General features: G+C 40.9%; 2 protein-coding genes across 4 annotated transcripts in view; one reads left to right on the top strand and one right to left on the bottom strand.

Moving 5' to 3' along the window:
* The first annotated feature begins 213 nt into the window (after positions 1-213).
* On the top strand, positions 214-13,738 carry LOC306828855 (uncharacterized protein). Of its 2 annotated transcripts, none has more exons than XM_079351574.1 (8): positions 214-723; positions 1,635-1,814; positions 1,937-2,125; positions 3,494-3,670; positions 4,235-4,376; positions 8,779-9,365; positions 10,582-10,723; positions 11,305-13,738. In XM_079351574.1, exons 1-8 carry the CDS (start codon positions 628-630, stop codon positions 12,030-12,032), a joined length of 2,241 nt encoding a protein of 746 aa, XP_079207700.1. In that variant the 5' UTR covers positions 214-627; the 3' UTR covers positions 12,033-13,738. The 2 variants fall into 2 exon arrangements, with proteins under 2 accessions (XP_079207700.1, XP_079207699.1); XM_079351573.1 differs by having other exon boundaries at positions 10,579-10,723.
* A 1,902-nt stretch (positions 13,739-15,640) lies between these two features.
* Positions 15,641-17,939, bottom strand: part of drp2 (dystrophin related protein 2) — a 95,021-nt gene continuing 92,722 nt past the window's right edge. For both annotated transcript variants that reach the window (XM_079351559.1, XM_079351560.1), the window contains exons 22-24: positions 16,425-16,542; positions 16,195-16,281; positions 15,641-15,762 (exon numbers count right to left, since the gene is read on the bottom strand). In XM_079351559.1, coding sequence (XP_079207685.1) covers positions 15,743-15,762; positions 16,195-16,281; positions 16,425-16,542 — 225 coding nt within the window. In that variant the 3' untranslated portion in view covers positions 15,641-15,742. The remainder of the gene's footprint in view (positions 15,763-16,194; positions 16,282-16,424; positions 16,543-17,939) is intronic.

Below are 17,939 nucleotides of genomic sequence, written 5' to 3'. Positions count from 1 at the left end.
GTTTATTGCCTATGATTTAAAAAAATATGATCATTTCTTAAGTTCTCTGTCTTTTGTCGACACTATTGATGTTAAACTTTTTGTTTCAGGTTTTATCTTGTTTTCTGCTAATTGGGAGCAAAGGTCTCGTAAAGAAATAACTACAGGATCAAAGTGATCAAAAGTTTAAAGCCCTAGCTTAAATTATGAAAGTTACTGTCAAAGGTTAAAGGACATGGATGTCTTCTCTGCTGTGTGAAAAAAACAGCTCCCTGTATAGCTGTACGGCTGCGTCACTAAACCATCATCTACGTCATCAGATTTCCCTCCTTCCAGAATGATCTCAGCCCAGGTGAGAGTGGTCTAGAACTTTCTAGTCACCCTGTTTCTGGGCATGGTGGTCATTTCCACGTCTCCTGCTCCTTCCTGCAGGGATTGTCCCACCAATCAAAGGGGAAGGCGAGAGATTAGCTCCTGAGATTATGGTGTTCACCTCCAAACCCTGCCTAATCCTTCCATCTGTCAGAGAGCAGCTAACCCAGCCAAGACTCCCTCCACTAGGCTAATTAGAAAGCCAGAAAACCTAAAGAGGAGGAAAAAAAGAAATCTCTAAAATACACACTTTACTGCGCTGAAGGCAGAGGAACGATGGAGGAGACGTATCTACACAACCATCCAGGAGTCAAGAAGAAGATTCTGGCAGGAGGAACAGGACCGCTGCCACACTTTCCACCTGGGGCAAAGGTAGCAAATTACACTTCACCCTATGACCCAAATTAAATGTGATTTAAACTGAGTGTGATAGAAAATAGATCTTTGCATAATTGCTATTTTACTGTAATCAATGTTCCACTAAAACTGTGTTTTTTAGCCGTGTGTTGCTCTGCCCACTTCTAATAGGTTCTGTTGAATTATTCATGAAGTCAGGGAATTTATTCTGCGTCTGGCACTTCCACACAGAGAAAACATTTGCTCAACCAAATTGCAACATGTTTTTTGGCACTGTATCTTTGTTTCTGTTCGGCCACTGATCCGCCGGTCACAGACTTTTTTTTTTCTTCTGTCCTCGTCAAATCCAGCCATATGGCATCGGTCCTGGACACTGTGACAAACATTTTCCATGACAATGTCAGCTTGAATTTCCATTTACGTCTGTGTTTAGTGTGTGTGTGTCCCCTCCTGGGTGTATGATTCCTACTTGATCAGGCATAATCAGTCCATAATGCACAATCTGTTAAGTTATAATTAGAAGGGTTACAAGGGGGCGATGTAATTTTAAAGAGTGATGGTTAAGTCATTGTAGGTCTATGCACACAAACAGATGGATCAACAAATGAAAACACTAGAAAAGAATGAAAGTATTCCCACAAATCCAACTAAAGAACTACTTTGAAACTTTACATTTTTTTGTGGCAACAAAACATAAATCATCCTTTAGACACTGAATAAGAAGTCCGGGAAAATGTATTCCTGAAATATAATTTCAATGTATGATAAAAAGTAACATCTAGTATAGTGAGGAAATATATCCAGAGATATTCATAAAAACAAATACTCCAATCTATATCAAGAAAGAAGAAATGCTTGCGTTGTTTAAGTCATCATTCACATCCCTCTTAACCCTCCCTGTCCTCGGATTCCTCCTTCCGTTCCAGCTGGTTTTCCATTTCCAGACACTGCTGGACAACTTTGAACGAACTGTTATTGATGACAGTCGACTGGCATGCAGGCCAGCAGAGATCTTTGTTGGAAAGATGTTCAAGATGGAAGTCTGGGAGACCCTGCTGATGTCCATGAGGATCGGAGAGGTGTCTGAGTTCTGGTGTGATGCCGTTGTGAGTTGAACCACAAGCTCCTAAAAATGACTTGTAATTTGCAAGTAATATTGTGGCCATGTCTTGTTTATCTTTCCTCTGTAGTTGGTGACTTGTTTCTTGTTGATGTTTTCATTTTGCAGCACACAGGTCTATACCCCATTGTTTCCAAGGGAATGAGGCTGATCGCTCAAGGGAAAGACCCTCTCGAGGGCCAGAGACATATGTGTGGCATGGGAAACATGTTTCATTATCACACCACTGGTTTCCCAGAGCTGGATGAGCTAATGAGAACTCCTCAACCGCTTATATTTATCATGGAGCTGTTACAGGTAAGCTTGAGTGACAAGAAAGCATTTGTCCGGGGTAACAGTTGCCTAGTGAATATTTTCTGCGCCCCATGTACAGAGGCTGAAGCCATTAAAGAGGGGAGCCCGGGTTCATATATGATATGTGGCTCCTTTCCTGTGTATCATTCCCCACTCTCTTTCTCTCTCTCTGCGACTTCTGACACTATCCACTGTCCTGTCTGTCTAATAAAGCCACAACAACACTCAAATTAAAACTACTGGTATTTGTGACATTGAAAAGCAAAAAAAAAAAATCCCAAACACTCTGCCGACTTCTCGTTTCTTTTCTTCAGCATTCAGCTTTCTCAAAATGAAGTGTCAGTAAACAATGTCTGACAGTAAAAAAAAAAAAAAAAGCATTACATTTGATGTCACTCCTACACACCACATGCTTTTTGATCCACTGACAGAAATTACAAAAGGAAATTCCCACTAAGCCTGGAAGATTCCACTTTGAAATAATATATTATCCAGAACTAGCATAACACTCACTAGGGGTCCAGAAGCTGTAGAAGTGATCTAAAGTCCTTCCTGTTCATGACAGCTTCACATGCTTTCCTTTGCACAAGTTGACAAATCTTCAATAGTGGAAGAAGCACTTAGATTTTTTCAAAGTGAAAGCAGCATTCTCCAACTGTAATAATATACAGTGTGCTGTTGCACCTATTTGAAGTGATACTTAAAGAACTATGAATACTTAAGTACTTCAGGTAGCCAGAGTTAATGTGCCATTGATGCTTAATGAACCCTTTCAGAGTGTGACATTTTGGAGCTTGCTTTTTGTTCTTTTCAAAAATATAATTACAATCATTTTTCATGACTGTGGGGACTTTCTTGTTTGTTTTGTTTCAGTAGAAATTTAAATGAAATCATTCTTATTGATGATTTTTTAATAAACGCCATCATGGCTTTTCATCACTCTAACCTGAGCAGGTTTAATGAGCAATATACAGAAAATAACTGTGTGGTTATGCAGGTCCTTCTCTATTTAATTACGCCTCATGATTTAGTGTTGATCAGTACATTTTGTTGAAGAACTGAATTAGCTCATTTAAAACTATTTAATGAACAATTTGAAATAATACAAAGTACAATTTGAAATAATATTCTAGTGACACTATGAATTGATGAGTTCTTTATTTATATTTTGTGTTTTCATTTTTTTTTCTGATCATAACCATAAATTACAAAGTAACACCGTTTAAAAACAACATATTACAAAACTGTAGTAAAGTCCAATTAATTTATAAAGGTTCATGGTTTCTTTCTCCTTCTGCAACATGCTCAAACCTGATTCTTCATGACCATTCTGGTCTATTTGCACTCTCCTCATTCCCCTGCTGCTTCCAGGTAGGAGACAGCATGTCCTACCACAGAGAGTCGTGGATGATGGACAAGGATGAGAAGCTGCAGGCCGTGCCAATTCTCCACATGCAGGGCAATGCACTGGTCAAGCAGAGACAATTCAGAGAGGCTGCCAGCAAGTACAAAGAAGCCGTCCTGCTGCTGAAAACAATCCAGTCGAGAGTGAGTAAATGAGGGAGGCAACAGGATTGTGAATTGGTGAGGTTGTCTCAGGATTTTTAAGGTTTTTGGGACATGCAACTTCCTCTCTTTCCTTTGGGAAATTCCTTGTCTGTTGTTTTGCTCTGCTTCACTGTGTCCCTGATTACAGCCAACAGGGTGGGAGGGCTGGAAAGAACAGAGGAAGGGGAGCTGTGGAAGACTGTCTAGGATGAGAGGGAAATAGACTGCCGGAAGTGTACTGGAGGGGAGAACATGTTGTTTATGAGATGTACTGATATGAGAGAGTTAAGCATTCTTTTTGTGTTCGAGAAAAGCTTTTTTTTTTTGGCAGCTTTAGACATATTAACAAGTTTGATGTTAGAGGCCTTCAGAAACTTGGCCTGTGTGCAAACAGATTGTAAAGCTCTGTCAGGCAGAGATTGTTGTCCCAGTGCCACCCTGTGTTTGAATGACACATATTTAAACCTACAGAATTCACATAATTTATTCAGGTATGAAGGGGATAACATCAGCACTGATTATGATCTTGTTTTCCCATCTGTGCGTGTCTGTCTGTGTGTGTAGGAGATGCCAGGTGACGTGGACTACATTAATATAGGTCGAATGATCATCCCCCTGGAGTTGAACTACTGCCAGTGTATGTTGGAGCTGGAGGAGTACTATGAAGTTATTGAGCACACCACTGAGCTGCTGGAGAAACACAAAGGTAAAGTGTTTAGAGGTATATAAATATTTTGAGATTAAGTGTACTTCGCATTCACACAGTTTCATCAATTGAAGAAATCTGTTATACATACAAACAGAAACAGAAGAGCATTGACTGCATTTAACATATCTTATGTTAAGTAACTTATCTTAACATATAGACACTAGAGACTGGTTGGTTAATCTGCCAGCTGAAAATATCAGCCGATATCGGTACCGTTTAATTCATCACAGATATGCGCTTACATTACTTTTTTTGGTTGTTACCAGCAGAGTGTGCTGTCTGGATTACAACAAGAATCCTTACTTCAGTGTCGTGCGTGATACACGTACATACAGTTACATCGCTGTTGAGTAACCATCTTACCTTCATTATTTATCTTTTCCATAAGAGTTTGATAACTGCATTTGAGGGATCAATACAACAGTGTATCTTTATTTATCTATCTTTACAGATCAAAGATAGATCTAAGAACGATATGTGCAAATATATCATAATTGTTTTTTTATCCCTAATATCAATATCGACATCGTCAGTCTGGCTCTTACAGACCTGAAGCAGCAACTTGGCCCTCTCTGAATGGGAAATATGTAACATGGATAGCTGTTTGTGCTTCCAGTCTTTTCAGAGAGCTAGAATCCAAATGTGGATTGTGCTGCACTGTTTTGCAAGATAGGAATTAAAATGTTGAGCTGTGACTTTAAATGTGTTATTTTTCAAAGTACGTGTATGCACAAAAACAACCTGGGAAGGAGCCAGGATTGTTCACTTTTAGGCAGAACTGTGTCCTGTGTTAATAACGTGTTTTTAGTCTTTGGAGTTGATCTAATTTAACATGTTTTAGTGAACTTTCACAGAAGCTAAGGACAGACAAGTTTTTTTATTTTAATGCTTCTGCCTTTAGACAGTCACTACTTATTTTAGTCTTTCAACAATAATAATAATAATAGTAATAATAAGATAAACCTGTTAAAGAAGATCGACTCCTTCTATTCATATTGTTTTTCTAGGACCGGTAATCCTAATATACCTGCACACGTAAATGGCTTCTGACGACTGTTCTGTAGACACTCACAGGAGTTGAAAGGGTCAGATCAACAAGTGAACCCTTTATTGATCGAAGCATCGCGTTCTACTTTAATCAAAGTCTAACACAGAGACACACAGCATCTTGTTTTACTGATCTTAAAGGCTGACATCTTCTATCAAATCAACCAGATAACAATGGTCGAATGTTTTATGATCATCCCATGAGCTGGAGGAAACAATTAAATCATTCTATTAATACATTTACACAGTTTTTGTATAACATTTTCACATGAAAATGTTGTCTTATCTACTCTCAATTAACAGCCTTAGTCTTACATAGTCTTAAATTCTTTCAGCTTTAAAGCTGAAGGTAAGCTTTGATCAAAGGCAACATAAATCTACCTTGCTAGCTGAAAACCCCGGGTTAGCTTTCAGTCTTTATGTTAATCTGAGCTCCCTCTTGCTCTGTTTCATATCAAGCTGGCAAGCATTTTCTGGCAAGCAAAAAATACATTAATATATGTTGTATATGCTTGTAGTTGTTTTTTTGTTTTTTTTTTACTCTCATCAGCAGCTAGCTAAATCCTAAACTGTCCGTCATGATGCTAAGCAAAGAGTTGCTTTAGCATCAAACTAAACATGCTGATCAGATATTTTTTAAACTCTCAGCAAGGAAGCAAATTTGTGAATATTTCAAAGTGCATGTTTGTTATAAAGAACAGGAAAAGTTGGGCGACCTGTAGTTGCTTGCCTGGTCTAAACACATAAACATCTATTTCAAAAGTTGTTCAAACTTCAGAGCTCAGGGTCTGGTGCCTTTGGCTGACTTTATTGCAGGGGTTCCCGCACGTTGTGTATTCTTTCAAAGTGTGTTTGAAGGCTTTATGGCTGAAGCCGCCCTGGGATTTTTTTCTGTCATACCCATGGCTACTCATATAATCCTGGAGGAGCTCACATGCTGGCACAATATCCACTTCAGAGCCTTATGAATCATGTCCCTCTCACAGGGACATGGTCCGCCATTCCCAGTTATACGAGGTGTGTGTACAGTTGTGAACATGTGTCTTTATATGGTGTGTGTCGTTTTTAAGCAGGAGGATGTAGGATATAAACCAACCTGTGAAAGAGTGGTAGTGTTGATGAGCAGCAGTTTGTGAGCTCCACTGGCCCAGTGCAGACCTCTTCAAAGAGCTTATGGCAAAAGATTCACCCAACACCTGCATCCATCTGTCTTTACCTCTTTCTCTTCTTCTTTTTTAACCCTCTCTAACTCCCTTTTTTAAAATTCCTTTTAGCTGTACATTAGGTTTTATTTGGACCCTTTTTCTCTTTTGTTCCACTTCATGAGCATTTCAATGTCATGTTGTCTATTTCTGTTTCAGTCTTAATTTTTGCTTTTATTGAACCCAGTTATTCGTCAGAAAAGCACCCATTGCAGTGTCTGTTCTGCCAGAGGCGACACAGAAACGTGTTTAAATGTTGCCTGAATGGAGATTTATCGTAGAGGGAAATTAAATTTGCAGGAATAGAAAATCAGAGCTATCAGTGAGTACCTAACAAAGCTCATGAGCCTATTCAGCTGAAACAGAGGCATTACTGTGTGGATTTATGTGTGCATTCTGGGAAATAAATTAATCACTTCTGATGAAGAGTAAGATGAGAACACTGATGACATTTTCACATCTGTCATCTATATTATGAGGGATCAGTAAGTCTTATTCTGTCTACATGAACTAAATCCACATGTCAGCACCTTTAACAACACAAGTTTAATGTGTGTGAACTAAAGAGCAATGACCAACTTTACAGGGAGTCATATCCTGGACGATTTATTTTAGCCAGACTCAGTAACTATCAAGATGTTCTTTTTCCCCCACCTTTTTAAATAGAAACTAAATCAAGTATGTTGATAAATGTGGGAGCTGTTAGTGCAAATTTAAACAGACAGGCTGCTGGCTTTAGTTTAGTACTTAATTTGAAAATCTTCAAATTACCAATGTTTTAGTAATACTACGAGGACAAATCGTTATAAAATACCACTTTTTTCAAGTCAATCTCATTTACTGAGCTCATATCCTCCATATGAGATTTTGACCATACTAAACAAAGCTCCTGAGAAGATCGTTCCTTGTTTCAATCAAGTCCTATTGTGGGATCCTTTTTTTTTCTCTCTCTCAGCAACTTTGTATTCGGCTACATTAACTCTCCACGCAACATACAAAGCACCGATTTTCTTTTAAAGGAGAATTCACATTATCAGTACTTTCTTGACAGTTCTTAAATGAAAGTCTGATGCAGTTAGAAAAAGAGAGTAAAACTAGAACAGTTGACATCATGTTAGTTTCTTACTGATTCATCACAAACACATTCTGCATTTCAAATCTTTTTTTCAGCTTTATTTACAGAGCAGATGCCCTGCAGGTTTGCTGCCGGCGCAAGAAGAAGGGTCATTTGGTCAACAAATATTCACAACTCATGCCAACATAAATGTTGTCACAAACTTTCATGACAAGATAAATATATTTAAAGAATATTCTGCTCTGGACTTTGTTGCTGATGGACAGATGTTTGAATACAAGGTCTTTGAAAGGCAAACGATCAATCCCTCTCTGACATCTACTCGATGCAGTGTTCAGCGATTCAATAGTGACTGCCAGATTTTTATAACCAGTTCCTACCGCTCCATTGTGAGAGTTCACTCGTTTGTGGTTCATAGCCTTTGAGAATGCACTACAGTGACGTCCCTTTAAAGTGCACATCTGGTATGAAGAGATTCTTTACATGTATATTTTCTGTCCATCAATCAATCCTGTATAATGTTATTTTTTTCTTCAATCTGCATAATCCCTCGAATCATTAACTCAAGGTTCTCCTAAACTACTGCCATGAAACCTTTTTACACATCATAATTAATTTTTAGACAGTATTAAGAACGGAATCATGCAAACACTGTTTCTCTCATTTTTCTATTTATTGCTCCCTATGCTTCATTTGTCTTCTTTTGCTAATTATTTTTCCAAAATGGGAACGTTTAGGTTTAAGAGAAATGTTTTAGAATTCATTTAATTATAGAAAGATATTTCTGAGCGGACATTGTAGATAATGTATGAGCAATAATTAGTTATTCTCTTCTGGGTAATGTTTGAATGAGGGAAGGAGATGAAGCATGTGTGCGTTTTTGGTTTACTGTTTTCTTTTGGAAACTCGGGGCTGGCAAAGAATGAATACACTTTGAGGTTGCACTGATATATTCTCCTAAATGCAGACAAATCTCCACCTCAGATTCAGCTTCACTGAGCGGGTTTGTTATTGAATATCTATCAGTTAGACATAAATAACTCTTCTGTATTTGTGTGGTTTTTCTGTGTCTCAGACTGTGTAAAGGGCTACTACAAGAGAGCAAAGGCTCACGCTGCCGTGTGGAATGAAAAGGAAGCCCGGAGAGACTTCAACATGGTGTCCCACCTGGACGTCACCCTAGCCTCTCTTATCCACCGAGAGCTGAAGGGCCTGTCGGAACGCATGAAGGAGAAGTATTGGGAGGAGAAGGAAACATACTGGAACATGCTGGAGAAAACGGAGAACAAGAATGAAGACGAGGAAGAGGGAGAGCACAGTGAGGACGACGAAGAGATGGAGGATAAAGGAAAACAAAAAGACAGCGAAAGCGTCACCATCAAGGGCAAAAATAAAGTGGGAGAAGAAAAATGTTCAGAGGTCCATGACAAGGAGCTCAAGGGAAATAAGGGCACACTAACTGAAGACACAGGAGACGAAGAGGAAGCAAACACCTCTGAGGCGACCTCCAAAATAACAGACGGGAAGGACTGGCAGCAGATGTTAAGATTGGTGATGTTGCTGCATAAAGAGGGAAACTTCCTCATTAAGGAAAAACAATTTGAAGAGGCATATGTAAAGTTAAAGGAGGCATTTGAATATGTGGACTTCCTTCAGAATAAGGTACGTGTAACTGACAGAGGACTTAAAAATCTTCAAACTTACAGCTTATTTCTTCAGCTAAATGTGTCTGGTCCTCCTCATGTTCACACACATTTTCATCTGACCGGATTCACGTCAGGCCAACATATCATCAATATCTGTAAAGAGTGGGTTTAAGGTTTAAGCCGTGTTGTAAATCAGATGGCTGCCACTTTAGGGTTTTCTCTCCATATACAACCAAGATGGCTGCTTCTTTTTTTGTGCGGTATTTCTGTGAACAACAAAAATACCTTTCACTTTTTGGACGTGATTAAACTGTCTGAAAACATTTACTACAATAAAACTAAGATAACTGAATGAAATGAAAACAACCAAGATGGCTGCTGTCGGTCTTGCGGGGTGGAATCATGAATTTGATATATAACTACAGTAGCTACCTCGCCTAGCAGCTTTTGGTACATAACCTTGTTCTCTGATTGGTTGTCATAACAAATCACATTTCAGCTCAGCAGTACCAGATACCGTATGTTGGCATGTGCAATTGATCTGACCATGCCAGGTTAGAAAAAGCATGCAAAAATAAGAATTGAGAACAAGTAAGAATATGTATTATGCTGGGAAAATGTCAGTGTCAAATAAAACCTTTAGTGAGAACAATGAATGCACAGATGGACACAGGGTTGTCATTATTAACAGCCTCCAGTCTGAGCCATTCAGTGTGATGAAGGGATTGTTTGTGCCAAACAGTTGTCTCATGAAAATCATTGTGGCTCGTAAATGTAATCAGCTGTCATTGTTTTTCTACTGAAGAGCAGCTGTGGCCTTGTAGGTATGCTAGTAAAGGGAAGAGCAGGTAAAAGAAAGCTAAAAATAACAGCTATCCACAGAGATATCACTGTGACAGCACTCACCTGTGCTTTCTCTCCCCTTCCTCTCGCCTCCTTCCCGTCAATCTGCCCTCCTCCATCTTCATTTCTTCATTTCTCTTCTATTCTTACAACTGTCCACTCTTTAACCCATCATTTTCAGCATCTGTCTTCTCCATCATTCCCCAAAACCTTCTCCATTTTTTCATCTCTTTTTTTAATGTGCAACTTTTATTCGTGTTTCATCTTTCCAACATTCTGTCTGCCATCCATCACCGCCCCCCCCCCCCCCCCTCCCACCCACCCACACACACACTCACACACAGTCACACAAACACACTCATCTTGTGCTCTTTGTGTTCACTCAGCAGGTGGATCAAAAGAGTGAAGACTGGGAGTTGCTGGAGAATGTGCGCGTTCCGCTGACTCTCAACCTCAGCCAGTGCATGCTGGAGCTCAAACTGTACCAGCAGGTGGTGGAGCTCAACACCAAGCTGCTGAAGAAGCATAAAGGTAAGTTTTGTTTTGTTTTGACAAAAAATCTTGTTTTTTTTTTTCAATAGGCACGAGTATTTAACATGCTTAGTTTTCCTAACACGTTGTCGTATTTAAGCTTAAACATATCAAGGTGTTTTTGGTACAAAGGCCTGGCTCTAAGCAAATGCCTGCGTCAGCATAGCAACAATCCTTGATCTCTGTGTTTACCAGAAAGAAGGAACCAAACATTCCTAAACTGCATTGCAGTCTTTCTTTCTCTCCCCTTGGCACCCACCCATGGACATCAGAGTCAAAAAAACGAATTCATTGTTTTCTTTTGTTTTGACTGTCTGAATTATTTATAGTGTAGGCTGATGTGAAATGGTTTACGCATGTGCTTTTTTTTCTCCTTCATTTACTTCTCTCCAACTTTGCCTAAAACTTTGTTTGCTCATGTCTCACCGCTGGCATTCAGTGCTGTTATTCACCTCCCTTCACAAGTTTATTTTAGTGCTTACTAGATTTATTCTTTCTGACCTTTTAATCTTGCCAACCCAGTCTGTTTCAGTGTTTCAGACATTTATTCCCCTTAACTGACTTTTTCTCTTATTCCATAGGTAACTTTAAAGCGGTGTACCAGAGAGCCCGAGCACATGCCGCTTTGTGCAATGAGCATGAAGCAAAGCGAGATTTCGATATGGTGGAAAAATTAGACCCACAGTTTAAACCCTTCGTGCGACAGGAACTAAAGAAGATGGGCGAGAGCTTACGCACCATGCATGCCCGCCAGAATAAGACTTACTGGGATACGACGCAGGAGAAGTGGGGGCCTGGTGGCAGCAAGACAAAGAGTGCTGCAAGAAAGAAGAAAGACACAACTTCACAGAAAGCCCCTGAAGAAAAAACTGAAGCTGACAAGAAGACGGAAAACAGAGAAATAGAAGACAAGGAAAGCACAGAGAAACCTGCTCCTGCTGAGACAAAGGCAGCAGATGACGCAGAGACAGAGAAAAATCCCGATGCCAAAGCAGAGGAGAGTAATAAAGAGCCGGGCCCGGAGAGCGGGAGAGTGAGTGGAGAGGGGTTAGATAATACAAATATAGAGAGGGTCATGGTACACGAGGACAGGCGAGGTTCACCGGATCACCGAGCAACAGAGGAAGATAGTGATCCTGAGGCCAGCGGCACAGGCGGAGATAATGTAGTGAGCAAGAGATCAGCACTCGATAAGGGCAGGAAGAAGGTCAAATGCCAATCAAGTGCTGCAACAGGCCCGAGCAGAACAAGCCAGGGGAACAAAGGCAGCAGGGATGAGGTAGGAAGTGGTGACACTCAATCAGAGTAGACCAAAAGGCTGGAAATGTCTTGTGCAGGCCAAAGGACCTCTGGGAAGCTGTGTGCAGAAAGGATTTGACCTAAAACAGAAGGGGGGAGTGGCAGCAATATCCATTACAAAAAGTGAGAGAAAGACGAATGATAAACAGCCAAGCCTCAAGTCTCAACTGGAAATATTGATTCTGCCACAAACAGATCTGAGTATAAACACAAGAAGAAAAATTAATGTAAACATAAACCCGCATTGGGTTTCATTATTCAGCTCTCGGAGGGATAACTGCAGGGACATGAAGAAAAAAAAAAGCAGAGAAGTTTGGCAAATACAAAGTTTTTTTTTATTTCTGTACACAAAGAGTAGAAAGCAGCCAGTAACCCACTTGTTATTACAGTAAAAAGCCTTTCTTCAGAAAACCTTTTTTTTTTTTGTACAGATTAAAAACTCCAGAGAAAAGACAGCAAGAAGTGTTTGAGTGCTGGACAAAAACATCAAATCAAAACCCGTTAAAAAAAGAAAAGTTGAATGATTAATGAGGTATATTAATGGTGATTTTAAAAAAAACCAAAAAAAAACCGAGAAACCTCAGTCCACAAGTGAGTTATGAGTGTGTGTAAATATATGTTAGTGTTTTGAGGTTAGGTGATTCATTGCCCTGTCATGGGAAGCGCACGTGTCCTTATTCTAAGCTTTGGATACATGATAGTAGACATGGAGGGTAATGATTGGAGCCATTACCGTGCTGGCCGACTACATGAAGACTGGAGTGAAATATCTGTGTCCTCTGGGTGACTCTTGCCTCCGTGGAGAGCCTTTTTCTTCAATCAAACAGCTCCAGTTGCACCACAGAGAGAGATAACGAGAGAGCAGGGTGAGTTTTAGTGTGTGTTAGGAATACAGGGAGCTGCTACTGGTAAAGGAACTTGCACATGGGTCAGATAAGTCAAAGAAATGAGATGATGTGTGACTCTCGTGCAACTGGAGGAGCACAAAAGTCTGTTCAGCATGTAGAAAAACTATGTATAATAATCTGTCATAGGACCACAAAAAAATATTTATTTGAGTCTGCCTCCTCTTTATTGATTGAAAATAAACACGACAAATGTTGACGCGCAGCCCTATGGGGAATCCCTCCTCTGCTGTTTATTCACGCGTCACTGTTACATCATTATGTGCGCCCACATACCAAAGAATGGGAATGTGAGGCTGCCGGGTGATCATCAATGAGAAATGAGATGTGTGACTACCAATAAATAAACATCTACGAGTAAGCCATTACTTGTCAAGTTTATTCTGCCGCGCTTACTTCTGCCTTGTGAGAGATGAAGTCAAAGTGGAGATGGATTCAACAGACGATAATGACTTGTCTTAACAGTGGAGGCGGATGTGAAGAAGAGGGGAGCACGCTGACTTTCGCTTCCCTTAAGGCTATGAGCATCTGGATTAAGAACGGCGTATCACTATACCAACTCACACACCTGTGTTACTGCGTGCAGTAGACACACCCGTGTTACTGCGTGCTTGGGTGACAATTCCCAAGCAGCAGAATCTTCAAACTTACAGGCAGCCGAGTGCTGAGAAGGGAAGATGATGTCAAATGTGAACACTGTGTTCCTGGAGGCGTAACAAGTGCAGAAACAAGGGTATCAAACTTGTGTGTGTGAGGTCATAGTGTTTTTTTTTAAAGAATAAATATGAATTCCTTTCTGTGTACAGTGTTTTTTTTTAAAGAATAAATATGAATTCCTTTCTGTGTACAACTTTTTTTTTTCTTTTTTTTTCCTGTGAGACATAAAGTGGTGTGATTGCGGAGAAACGCACGGAGCCACAGCTTAATAGTTTCAGGCAATCTCTTGTCTTGCTTCTGGAGATTTTTCGCTGTGGCAGGCACATCAAAGCGGATCTCTCCCACCAGCCCTCGAGCAATAAATGGATTGTATTTTCTTCTCTCTTCCACCTTTCCTCTTATCGCTCAGATCTTTAGTCCCTCCAAGCATAAGCCCGTTAACATAGGTTAACCCATAAAAGCACTATTTAGTTGGTTTTCAATGAATGGATGCTCACGCACACTTGTCCATTTTTCCTGTTTCTTCAAATGAACCACAGGCTGTCTCGGGAGTGACATAAGCAGACTCACAAATGCACGGCTGATGCAACCTCCTTCCTTGAAAATACAGAACACAAGGGGAGAAAAAGGCCATAAACCCTTACTTTATATGGATTTAGTTTGGTTTTAAGGCATTAGTTGACTGTGCTGTCTAAACAGAATGCACTCAATGACCTTGATACCGTGAGGGCAAAGCCATTTCAACTACTTGTCTTCTTGTAAATCTTAAAGCAATTAAGTATGCATTAGCACTGAAAATGGGGCGTGTGGGTCAATAGTGACTGTTCTTTGCGAATCTACATGAAGAGCAGAATTTTAAGGAAGAAGTCAGTGATTTATCATGTCATGGCCGCCTTACATCACTCCCTGTATGTATGTGTGTCTGGAATTGGCCTTGCAGACAGAGAGAGAGAGAGAGAGAGAGAGAGAGCTTCAGTCTGACGCTATTCTGCCTCGAGCTCCCTCCTCTTCTTTCTTCGCACACAGCAGGAGAAGACAACGATTACAGAGAGGAGGTCTGACATTTATAAGAAGACATTTCCTCAACAAAAACCCCCCCAATTTCAGTCACAATACAAACTGAAAGCTTGCCTGAATCCTGCGAGACGAGATGAATGGCTCTCAATTTTCATGGAGGTCGGTATTTCTACGATGCAGTTCAGCACATGTTCGCGACCATGCAGGGAGTAGTTTGTGTACGTGTGAGGACATTAGTATGGATGTAGCAGCATACAGTACGTGTGTGTGCACATACAGCAGAGTGCAAGTGGTTTTGCATGTGCATAAGGGGCTCACTTAGGAGAGGCAAGCAGCGAGAGCGACAAGCATTTAGGAAGGATAAGAGAAACACAGTGTGTTCATACAGAGGTGCTGTGCTAGCGGGCACTTTGGCTGTTTTAAATAAACATGGATTTAACTCATGATGTGTCATTCTTACAAAGTAACTAAGCTTGTTGTGGTTGCTGTCAACTCCCTGACAATCCGCACCACGCAGCCACATGAAATGCACTCATCCAACCCCTGATCTAGTTTACGCTCGCGAGCTCGGATGCGCCACCTCCCTTCAAAAACAAAAATACAAACCATGATAAGACAGTCATGGAAAAAAAAAAAAGCACAAACACTGAAGATAGAGGCATTCTGATCAAACAAGGGTATTTTCTTATTCCTTTTGCATTTTTTTTTAAAATCCTTTAAATCATTGGTCCAATTTGTGCTGTGGACTGATAAAAAGCTTCACACCCTCGAATGACTACACAGATACTGGTGAAACACAGTGTCTTGTCTTGGCTGAGCATTTTCCTTTCACTTCAAAGTCTCCCTGACCTGCTGCTAACGTTAGTTTCCTTTGGCTAGTTAACATGGTGTCAGGCTGCGCCACAGAAGTTTTAAAGCACAACCTGGCCAAACGGACATCAGCTTGAGCCTTTAGCAGTTTGCATGAAAAAGGCTTTTAGTGCACGTAGTTCCAGTGGAGGGATAAGCTCTGGGTATCATAGCTGCTGCAGTGGTCACAGCGCCCGGTGCATTGTGGCCGACCTGAGCCATCTTGAGCTCCTCCCTCGGCCATCGAGCGTCCTTACAGGCTTTCTCCCTGCTCCTTTAGGCCCACTCAGGGTTAGATGTGTGAGGTGGTGCCTGAAATTAGAAAAGAGAGGAAAAGCAAAAAGGAAAAGCTTTTACAATTTCCATTAAACACTCACAAGACTGACAGAATGTTCTTTTGGTTATAACTGAGACGGCCGTAATTATGATAATCCCTTTCTTTGTTCAAGTTACAGGCTTTAAACTGCCCAGCAAATTGCATTTTAAATGCAACGGGACACTTTTCACAGTGTGACGCTAACGCTCTCTTTTTCTCTCTGTGCTACTGTCTCCTCTTTATCTTACTCCTCCTCTCTTGCCACTTAATCTCCCCGTTCCTCCCCCCTACTATCGACCCATAGCGGTACATATTTGGTCTCCTCTCCATCTCTCATTCTCCCGCGGGTGATGGAGAAGCTAAGAGTCAGACTCCAAAGCTCTAGGATGCTATGGCGGCTACGATCCTTGCAGCTAGGATGAACTCACCCGGTTCAGAGGGGAAGACATTTCTCAGCTGCTCGATTACCTCCTGGAGTTGCAGCACCGTGTCCTGTTCGTGCTCCGTGTAATCTCCTAACACACAAGCACAAAAACCACTGATTGTTACCCCTTTATGAGCGGTCAGGAATGGGATTGGAGAGGATTTCTTCTGCGTTTCACATTCAATGAGCATGCATGTGTGAAGCCCACATCTGAGGCTGCTGCACGTTGCTGACCTGCTGCTTCAGTATCAGTGGTCTCCCTGCTGGCCGGCTCCCCGTGGTGACCTCCTCCAGACACAGGAGATGACAAAGTTGAAGGTTGTGATCCATTGGCCTCCGAATCATCTTTGGGCTGTTTTGTTTTTTTTGGGGGGGAAGACAGATAATTGCTCATATCACTCATGTTTAAGCACACAGAGTTGTTTAGCCTTTCACATAATGAGAATGTGATAGTTGATGGCAGTCAGCCAGCAGTCATCACAGAGCAGAATCATTTAAAAAAAAAAAAGCCAATTTTACCCGACAGCTGTTACACAAAACCATCAGGTTACTGTGATTTGTGCTGTGACAGATAGATTAAAAGAAAGGGGATATGCACTGAACACAACAGATATGCAGGAAACACATTCACAAAGGTGTGTGTGTGTGTGTGTGTGTGTGTGTGTGTGTGTGTGTGTGTGTGGGGGGGGGGGGGGGGGGGGGGGGGGGGGCTTAAATCACAATCAAAGACACGTAATGTAAGCCTTTCGGGTATTCCCAAATACAACATACACACAACCCTACATCTTTTGTATTGTTTATAGCAGCAGTGTAGCGATACTCATGAGGTGAGAAAGTTCAGTAGTCGAAACTGAGGTGTCTGCAGGGACTAGAAGGAACTCATACAATTCCAATGACAACACAGGCAGATTTTGCAGATTTTATGCATTGAGGAAATGAAACTGTGATATTGGTCCTGGGAGAAATGGAATTGAATAGATTTTTTTTTTTTTTTTTTGCCACACAAGCTCTTCTATTCACTCTGAATTTCCAACTCTTTGACCGAAAGAGGACGCATCAAGTCTCTCTTTTAATATGTCGTTTCTCCTGTTGCAGCTCACTCCCTTTGCTTTCTTCTAACTATGCGACCTGCATGCATAATTTGCAACCGTATCCCGGCTGCAAACTATTTACACTTTAATATTATAGTAACCCAGCAACTGCGTGTGTCAGCTCCTACTCTCCTGCCCATCTTTTTTTTCACAACTTTCCTTCAGACTGCAGTAAATCCTTTATATTACACTTCAGGGAGTCTTAAAGCTTATCCTCTACATTAACTCTTTCTATACTGGACTTTTTGTGCTCCCACTACTGGTCGTTCCATCTTGCAATGTCATGTATTCAAAGTTCAGATTGTACATTTTCACACTAGTTGGCATTTTTACATTTTTTACATGCATTATCTGTGTCTTATTGTACTTAAAGAATGCATGTGAGGCACTGTGGTTGGAAATCATTGAACTTGAATTTGTCTCTGCCCTTCAGGGGGAAAAGACTAGGATTTTTTTTTTATCGTTCTGCTCCTCCGTGACATCAGGCTCTCTGTCCCAAATGTCCCTGCTCTGATAGCTGTTTAGTTTGTGTATTACAAAAAACTTCTGAAAATTCTGCACTTCTATAAGTAGCCACACAGTGACGGGTCTTAGGAGCATGGCTCTGGGACCTGCACCCTTTGCCATCGGGGTCCCTATGCTTATGGCCCAATGGCAT

The sequence above is a fragment of the Symphodus melops genome, assembly GCF_947650265.1.
Source record: "Symphodus melops genome assembly, chromosome: 9".
Taxonomy (NCBI): domain Eukaryota; kingdom Metazoa; phylum Chordata; class Actinopteri; order Labriformes; family Labridae; genus Symphodus; species Symphodus melops.
The sequence above is the reverse complement of the archived record's forward strand: the minus strand, read 5'-3'. Positions and strand labels throughout refer to the sequence as shown.